Here is a 10,051-nt window from a genome sequence, read left to right on the forward strand (position 1 = left end):
TATTTATGAGCCTTGAGCTTAAACTTTGTTTCCACTTTCTGCAGCCAATTGCTGGCTAGTGCATAGCTGCATTATGATATTGGGAGAACATATATTGTATTTTTGCAAAGGGGAGGGAGGGAAGAGGCAGACAACACAATAGAATAGCATTTTAGCACTAACTGTTTGTTTTTATATTTTGACTATTTCTATTCCATTATAATTGTTGCCTTGGCTTCAGTCCTCTTTTTATGTTGTTGTTTGTACTTGTTGTCATTACTTCTTTTATCTTTTCTTTAGCCGAGGGTCTTTCGGAAATTGTTTCTCTGCCCTCCAGGGTAGGGGTAAGGTTGCGTACATTTCACCCTCCCTAGACCCCACTTGTGGGAACTTGTTGGGTTTGTTTTTTGTAACGACCCGACCGATGATTTTGAGTATTATAGCTCTGTTCCCCCATTTATTGCTTATTCCATGCTCATTTATTGTTATGTGACTTGCCGAGTTAATTAGTTTAGTTCTGGGGATGTTTCAGAATGAGTTGGGACACTTAGTCCCAAGTTTGGAAGCCTAAGTTGAAAGAGTTGACCGGATATTGACTTATGTGTAAATGGCTCCGGAATGGAGTTTTGATGGTTTTGATAACTCAGTATGGTGATTTTGGACTTATGAGTGTGTCCAGATATTGATTTGGAGGTCCATAGATGATTTTGGCTTGAATTGGTGAAAGTTGGAAAAGTTGAGGTTTGGAGAGTTAGAAGTTTGACCGAAAGTTGACTTTGTTGTTACCGGATTCGGATTATGGTTCCGCAAGTTGGAATAGGTCTGTTGTGTCATTTATGACTTATGTGCAAAATTTGAGGTTAATTGGAGTTGGTTTGGTATGTTTCAGCATTAGTTTTGGAAGTTAGAAATTCATAAGTTCATTAGGCTTGAATCGATGCGCGATTCATAGTTTTAGTGTTGTTTGATGTGATTTGAGTCTTCGAGTGAGTTCGTATGATGTTTTAGGACTTGTTGGTATGTTTGGTTGAGGTCCTGGGGGCCTCGGGTGTGATTCAGATCATGTTCGGCGCATTTTGGAACTTTGAGGAACTGCTGATTTTCTGTTGCTGGTTTTCTCTTTCGCGATCGCGGAGAGGGAGACGCGATCGCGTAGCAAGAATGATTATGCGATCGCGAAGCTTGGGGAGGCAGTGCTACACGAACGTGTGTGTTAGGTCGCGTCCGCGAAGAAGAAAGGAGGAGGCTGGTAGTCCACACAATTTGTTCTTCGCGATAGCGTAAAGAGATCCGCGATCGCGAAGAGTACTTTGAGGGCACCTTGATTTTTGTTCTTTGCAATCGCGAGGGATTTTTCGTGATCGCGAAGAGGAACATCTGGGCAGAATATGAGATTTCAAAATCGAGGGTTAGAGTATTATTTCATATTTGGACTTTGGGAGCTCGGATTGAGGCGATTCTTGGAGGAATTTTCAAGGATTTGATTGGGGTAAGTGATTCCAACTCGGATTTGGTTAATATACATGAATCTATCATTGTTTTTATTATTTAATTAGTGTTTCGTGTTGGAAAAATTGGAGAAGATTGTAGAAACTTCATAGGCTTTAATTTGAGAATTTGAAGGACGAGTTGTGATCGGAATTGAGTAATTTGGAATGGTTGGACTCGTGGTTGAATGTGTGTTCGAATTTTGTTAATTTTATCGGATTTCGAGACGTAGGTCTGGGGTTAACTTGTTGAGTCGACTTTTTGACTTTTGTTAAAGAACTTAGCTTATTCATATATAATTGATTCTTATAGCTTGTGTTGATTGTATTGAGTTGCTTTTGGCTAGATTAAGTCGTTCGGAGGCCGATTCGCGAGGCAAGGGCTTGTTGGAGTAGAGATTTGCACGGTTTGAGGTAAGTAACACTCTTAAACTTGGTTCTGAGGGTATGAAACCCTGAATTACGTGTTATGTGATTGGTGTTGAGGAGATGCACATACTAGGTGCAGGCGTGTGGGCGTGCACCGTAGAAATTGTGACTCAACAGATTCTGTAGAACTGTGTAGTCATCTAATCTTAGTATTATTCGTGTACTCTCCATGTGTTGGAGGAATTGAGCTGTGATTCTTGTTAGAAATTATGTTTAGGCTATATGCTAGTACTGTTGGGACCCACATAGGTCGTTTGTTGTTGAATTATTTGCAAATTTACAATCATGTACTCAGTCATATCTATCCTTGCATATCATATCTCAATCTCTGTTACCATTATTGTTACACCATATTATCATTGTTTAGGCTTATTGTTATGAGATTTTGTGAGCCCGAGAAACTGGTGAGATTAATGACTGAGTGAAGCCGATGGCCTAATTGTGAGTGATATTTATGGGATCGGGTTGTACGTTGCAGCACGCTTTATTGATTCGTGTCATGATTGGCTTATATTAGCGGGGAAGGATCCGCCCCTCCGGAGTCTGACATACATGCAGTGAGCGCAGGTACCTACTGAGTATAAGCGCCGAGCGCGAGTGCCGAGTGACTGGGAGGACTGAGTGACTAGGAGGACTGAATGACTGAGCGTGCTAAGTGAATTCATACTCCGAGAGTATGCATTTGACTTTATCACTGTGTTGCATTACAGTTGGCGTGCATAATTGACAGGTAGATATAGTGATGTATCATTCCGCATATTAGTCACACTTAGCATATTTTATCCGTGTTTAACTTAACCGTTAAACTTGAAAGCATGTCTACATTTCTGTACTGTTAAGAATTTTTATTTAGACTGTACCTGTCGAGCTCGTCACTGTTTTCAGCCCAAGGTTAGTCTTGTTACTTATTGAGTACATTGGGTCGGTTGTACTCATACTACACTCTGCACTTCGTCTGCAGATCCAGGTACTTCTAGACACGGCGGGTGCTAGATTGGGGCATCAGTTGCTTGGAGACTATCGAGGTAGCTGCCTTGGCGTCCGCAGACCTTGACTCTCATTCTTTTCAGTTTATTTGTATTGTTCTATCTTTCTAGACAATGTTTAGCAGCTAGACTATGTTGTTATTTAGATGCTCATGTACTCAATGACACTCGGATTCTGGGGGATTTTGTATTGAGTTGGTGTTTTCTTATCAGTTGATTATGAGATTTTTATTATTTAACTTTATTTCAGTATGTTTAAATTAAAGATGTGTGGTTATTTGTGAGTTATCGGCTTACCTAGTATTGCGATAGGCGCCATCACGACATATGAGATTTTGAGTCGTGACATTTTTGTTGATTATTTCTACCTCAAAATATCAAATTATAGCAAAATAAAAATTTATCTGCACCAGATATTTATACCAAACTGTAAAAACTTATATAAACGCATGTCATATATTTATCTGTTTGGTATAAACACTCAGATACGGGAAAGTTTTTACCCACGAGGTATTATGTTAGAAGAATTTGTGTTGTATATAAACTTACACATGTCAATTTGGTTTAAAGATATGGCCATAGGTTATTGTTAGTTTTTTGTGATGTAAGTTAATTTGAACTAATCAGTTTTTTCTGGTGTAGGTTAATTTGAGCTAATTGCTATAGGTCAATCACATTTTTTATCATGAAATTTCAATCTCATACGCAATCTTTCATGTGCCAAACGCGAAATATAGTATCAAAATAACATATATAATCCCCTACACATGCCAATGACATTGGATTCTTTTGTTTTTGTCTACAAACCAAACTACAGCAAAAATATTAGAAATAGCCTATGGTGTTTACAAATTAAATAACCAGGGCCATAAAAATGCAAACGTTTATCGCTCCCGGACTTTAGTTTAATAGTGTAAGAGCATAACGTGTGATATGTGAATTATGCTATGAGTTCAATCCAACAACGGACAAAACCCCTCTTATACGCGATAGGCACTCTACCTTATTTTCCCGGTTACTACTTCCTTATCAGAACCCTCTTACCTTATTTTTCCGGTTACTACAAAACTTCTTCTTTTTTAATGTACTAATTACTTTCTAGGTGAAATGATAGTATAAAAATTAGTTACATCATCTACATATAAAGGTAATGAGTTGCTGTTGTCCCCTTCCAATTAACTCACAATAACCATTTCCTTTCATTAACAGTGCAAAAAATAACAATATAAATATACAACCAAAAAGACTCAACTAACAAACCCAAGAAATTGACAACCAAAAGAATGAAATAGAAACACCAAACCCAATATCTCAAGATCTACAACATGCTTTCTTTTCTGGGATAACTTGTGCAGGACCAGGTACAAGAATTTTCTTTCCAGTTAAAGATGCAGAATTACCATTTGCTTGATCATCACCTGCAGCAAGATTCTTCTTGTTCACAATGTTGAAGATCTCTGTCAAAACAGTAAAGAAAGCGTCCTCCACATTTGTGGCTTCCATTGCAGAAGTCTCTAAGAAGAATAATCCTTCTTTCTGAGCAAATTCTTTAGCGTCCTCGGTTGGAACAGCTCGTTGATCTTCAAGATCGGTTTTATTTCCGATCAGCATAATCACGATGTTCTTATCAGCATGTGCACGTAACTCTTCAAGCCAGCGTGGAATGTGATCAAATGTTTGACGTTTTGTTATGTCGTAAACCAGCAGAGCTCCCACAGCTCCCCTGTAGTACGCACTCGTGACAGCTCTATATCTGATCATGACACCAAAAGAATGACCGAGTTAATAAAAGCTGTTAAGACTCTGAACCTTCTATTATATCCCGTCCGATAGCAATCACAGACAATCAAAACCTTGAGGCAAACTGGATACCTCTGACCATCTAAATTCTATATGCCTAACAAAGAGCTAATTCCAAACATCATACTAATAGATCAAAAGGAATTAGTATTAGCAGGAATCATAACTCCAGCAAGTCATACAGCATGTATTTGCATACTAAGGCAATTCGATAATTTGAGATTTTTCTTCCAAATAAAAACAAGGTCTGGTCCACAGCAGGCATATTCTGCACATGATTAGTGAGGACGAAAGCCTAAGAACACCGTATTAAGGCAAAATTCAAGTTAGCATGGATGTATTCTAAAATGTTATTTATGATCCCCTCCAAGATAGCACTTTTTTATGAAGTTAATACATTAAAAGGTTACAAAAGAGAGATTAGGTTCCCTACCATAGCACCTTATCCACTACTAGGAAACATTAGACGAACCTGATCTAAAAGGGATATATAGAACGGAAAAGGGTCAAAAATACCCCTTTACTATTCAAAAATGTTCATTTATTCCCTCCGTTATACTATTGGTCTACCACAACCCCTGACATCATAGAATTGGTGCAAAAATACCGCTCTGCCGTTAGGACCCTCCACCATGGCAATATTAACCCATGTGGCCTGACATGTCGTTGAGGTGGATGCCACTTCATTGCACCTATCCCATTTTATCCCTCCCCTACTTCTTCTTCTTCCACCACTTGGGTATGCCATGAGCTCTAAGGCTGCGCTTCATGTACTTCAACTAACTGGAATGCAAGAACAAATTAAATACAACAAAGAAAAGCCCTTAATTATCAATTTGATATTATACACTAACTACTCTTAATCTCCAGGATCCGGAAAAATAAAAAATAAAAAAAAATATAGCAGAGTGATATTTTGCAGCATCAACAAGTCTCTTTCCATATTGTTGCTCTATATCTCCAAGAGGAATTGTCTGCAAATAGTTTGCTATACTAGTTTCATTAATTGGACAACAATTTGCAACACCCATTTCATTGGGTAAATCTCAAATTCCCATAAATCTTTTTTTGTTAACGTTTCTAGGTTACAACTGGAAATGAAAAATTTAGTGATGAAGAAGATTTGATAAAATCCGATAAAGATTTGGGTGTGGGGGATATTAGGTGGGTGGGTGTTTTTCTGAAGGAGGAAATCCATAAAGCGAGAAAATCAATTGCTATTAGCTAGTCACTACTTGCTATTACGTTAATCAGTTAATCACTGTTAAAAAATATGTGATGAAGATTGAGGTATCCTATCCCAAAAATCAAACGAAGATTACTTTGAGACTCAATGAAGGACTTGAGTGCTTTCTTCTCCTGGTGGTGCCATCAACCAAATATTGGGCAACAAACCGTGGCATTTCCTGGATGGCCATTCCAACACTTTAAGAGCTGAACTTTTCCAACAAATAATTTGAAATCAAATTCGAAAATAAAACCCAAATTTTCGATTCAATTTGATTTTTCGTGAAACAATGATGGTTTTATGGCATCAAAACTAGTGGTCTTATAGTGGTGGAAGAATAGGACCGTGGTGAAAGAGGAGGTGATGTTGGCCATGGTTGGGGGAAGAGAGAGGTGGTGGAGGAAGAAGAAGTAAGGAAGGGATAAAATGGGAGTGGTGTGATGAGGTGGCATGCCACCTCAGTGGTATGTCATGCCACGTGGGATAATGTTGCCTTGGTGGAGGTTCCTAGCGGAAGAAGGGTATTTTTGTACCAATTCTATGACGTCGGGGGCGTTTATGACCCTTTTTCCGTATATAGAATGTCTTAGTCAAACCAAGGACCACAGAATAGTTGACAAAGAAATTTGGACATGACCCACCCCCAACCCCACCTCCAAAAATAAAAGGAAAGAAAGAAACATCTGATAGCTGAGAGCTGAAATAACTGGAAGCGAAATTAACAAATTGTTGCACGGATTTGGTCTAATGGTAAGAGCGTAGGGGGTGAAGTGCGGGTTAGGCGCACGCCATGGATTCGGACCCTGCCGTAGCCAAAAGCTAGATATTTAAGTGGAAAAGAATAGAGAGGTGGACCCATTATTAACTGAGTTTCGAACCGTGCACCAGTCTGCACTCGAGGATGTCTCGGTTATTTTTAAAAAAATTAACATGAACTGCTAGGAACCTATATTTCAGCGTGAGTAAAGTAATAGTCATTGCTAATTTCTCCTCCAATACATGATTTTTTGATTGATTTGGAAGAAATTGCAGCCCTGCGACGCAATGATGGTGACTATCAAATTGAGGCATTCTTACAGTAAGAGGGACAATTCTGATAGACATCTACAGTTTTATCAAGCCACTCTTAATACAAAAGAGGGGGGGGGGGGGGATAGGGAGTGGTGAAGGGAGGCAAACAAATTGTAATTAATTGTTAAGAAAGAAAAGAAAAACTAACAACCTGATATGGCAAGGGAATATGCATGGGAAGTTTTCTGTTAAGTCTGCTTATAAGGAATTCAACCTTTCCAATAATCAGGTTGAATGTTGGCCATGGAATATGATATAGAAAGTAAAAATTCCCTACAAAGTTGCTTGCTTTACATGGTTATTAGCAAAAGAAGCGATTCTAACACAAGATAATTTAATCAAGAGAGGTTATCACTTCCAACCAAAAGGTTGTGAGTTCGAGTCACCCCAAGAGCAAGGTGGGGAGTTCTTGGAGGGAGGGAGCCGAGGGTCTATCAGAAACAGCTTCTCTACCTCAGGGTAGGGGTAAGGTCTGCGTACACACTAACCTCCCCAGACCCCACTAGCGGGATTATACTTGGTTGTTGTTTTAGGTTACCACTTGTACTCTAGATGTTACTTATGTAGAGTGGAGGCAGAGACAATTAGTCATCTCTTTTTGCATTGCAAGTTGACTGAAGAATTATGGAGAATTTTCATCAGCTTAAGGGGAATTTTATGGGCAATGCCAGGAAGAATACTTGAAGTTCTAGCCTGCTGGAATAAAGAGGGTAATCTTTCTAGTCATAAAGAGAGATGGAGAATTGTCCCAACCTGCATATGGTGGACAATCTGGGAAGAGAGAAATCAGAGATGCTTTGAAGACAAGTCCAGTAACATCCAGAAGATGAAGATGAAATGTCTAACCCTTTTCTATTTTTGGTGTAAAGGAAAGTTTTTGGAAGATCATGAATCCATTTTTGATGTTCTAGATTCCTTGTGAGAAAACCAAGGATTATAAGTGTTTTTTTTTTGTGTGTGTGTGCACTCCCTTTTGTAATTATGGGTGATTTCACAATTTTAGTGAAGTCTATATACTACTAATATACAAATATGTTACATTCAAAAAAAAAAAAAAAACTGAATCTTCGAATAAATATGTATGTCTTTATTTACAAATTCACTAACATAAAAAGGCCTAATCTCTGTGTGGCACAATTGAGTTCAATTTACAACTTCACCAATATCAAGCTTTTCCTCAGGTGATTTTAGAAAGACTAAACAGTCAATAAAACTGATAGCAAAAGCAAAGCTCACTTCACGGTTTTGTAAAATGGCATTTAGATGAAAGACCAAGTATTCTCGGGGAATCTGAGAACTGGATTTAATACTGATGTGCACCGAGTTGTGAGTCAATGCATCTTCAGAAACATCTTTTATGTGCAATTCTTGAATCTTGAGTTATCGAGTCTGACTTGATTCACCTCTTTTATTCATCAAGTTAAGTTCAAGTTTTTAAGCTAAATTTGCTGCTTTATCCAAGATCCAAAGTCAGCATCAAGTCCAAAATCTCAAGTGAACATCTCTCTCCACATACCAGACTAACGTGCCAAATTACCGGATAAATTTAAGCTTGAAAAATACAGCTAACACACTACGGTTTTACTAGTTGGACTACTAAACACTTTTCCTTATCAGAGAGATCTACTTGAAAAGGAAGTGAAATTCCCAAAACCCAAAATTCAAGAATGTAAAGTTCAAACCCAAATAATGAATCAAACATAGCAAATATGAAAATCTAGTCTGCACATCACAGCTCTGAATAACTTAAAATGAAAACATTACTTACTACTAGATCTCTTTATAAGATTCCAGCAGCTTCAAACACAGAGCAAAAGAACAAGAAAGAGGGAGATCAAAGTGAAAAAGACAGCATTAAATAACAACAAAAACACAATTCAGTAAACTAATTCTCTGGCTTAAAACTCCCAAAAGAAGTACACCTCTCTTGCATTTTATATGGCATTACATTTGCAGGACTTAAAACTACTTTTTTTCCATTGACGTTCATTTTCTCATTCATTTTTAATCATCAAAGTTGTTGCTTTTTTTTTCTTTGTTTGAATAACCGTGGTATCCGGACCAGCTTGGGCGCACCTCGACTAAATCCACGGACAACCTGCCACCTCTCACCAGTAACAGGTACCAGATAACTCTATCCACCCAAGACTTGGATAAATGGAAAAAAATAACCTAGTATTTTTTTACTCCGCTCAGATTTGAACATGAGACCTCATGCTTCTCAACTATTTCATTGACCACCAGGCCAATCATCAAAGTTGTTACTTAACATTACTATTTATGTAATCAGTCAGTTCAAAAACAATGAAAATACCAGAGAAAGCAAACAGTGATAACTACACAGCAACAAACGTATAACAAAACAAGAAGAACTAAAAAAGATTCAATTTTTCAGTTATTAAACAACTAAAAGAGCAAAATCCTATTACCGTTCTTGACCAGCAGTGTCCCAGATCTGAGCTTTAACAGACTTATGTTGAATAACAAGAGTCCTTGTCTGAAACTCAACACCAATAGTAGCCTTAGAATCAAGACTAAACTCGTTCCTCGCAAAACGAGCCAGTATTTGAGACTTGCCTACTGCTGAATCACCTATTAATACCACCTTAAAAACATAGTCTATTTTTTGACTTGCATCACCATAGCCACCCCCACTTGTCATTTTTTTCTTAACACAATTTTCTTTAGGCCTGAAAAATTCTGTTTTAATCAGCAGAAAAATGGAAGAAGATGAAAAGCAGAGACCGAGAGAGAGAGAGAGTGAGACAGAGGGGGAACAAATGTTGGTTGTGTCTTAACTAGGATCTTGCTGTCAATTATAGTAGTGGTGTGTGTGAATGAAATCTGCAATTATTATCATTATTAAGTACTACTACTATTTGACTAGTACCACAGTTAGTTTTAATAACTCCATCCGGAACCAAAATAATGAGTTTTTGGATTCAAATACACAAAAATAAGTGTAAAAAAAATTTAGTGATCAAAATACATATAACGCCCTTTAAAAGGGCGTTATACGTGAATATGAAAAGAAGGGTAAGTATAGCGCCGTTTATTAAGGGGCTATACAT

The 10,051-nt window shown here is 37.8% G+C and overlaps 1 protein-coding gene across 1 annotated transcript; it reads right to left on the reverse strand.

Annotated features, from left to right (window-relative positions):
* Positions 1 to 4,056: 4,056 nt before the first annotated feature.
* LOC104112455 (ras-related protein Rab11D-like) lies at positions 4,057 to 9,828 on the reverse strand. The gene is made up of 2 exons (XM_009622386.4): positions 9,410 to 9,828; positions 4,057 to 4,634 (listed from the first exon to the last, which is right to left on the reverse strand). The coding sequence occupies exons 1-2, from the start codon at positions 9,640 to 9,642 to the stop codon at positions 4,193 to 4,195; spliced, it is 675 nt and encodes a 224-aa protein (XP_009620681.1). The 5' UTR covers positions 9,643 to 9,828; the 3' UTR covers positions 4,057 to 4,192.
* Positions 9,829 to 10,051: the final 223 nt, after the last annotated feature.

The sequence above is a fragment of the Nicotiana tomentosiformis genome, chromosome 5 (genome assembly GCF_000390325.3).
Source record: "Nicotiana tomentosiformis chromosome 5, ASM39032v3, whole genome shotgun sequence".
Taxonomy (NCBI): domain Eukaryota; kingdom Viridiplantae; phylum Streptophyta; class Magnoliopsida; order Solanales; family Solanaceae; genus Nicotiana; species Nicotiana tomentosiformis.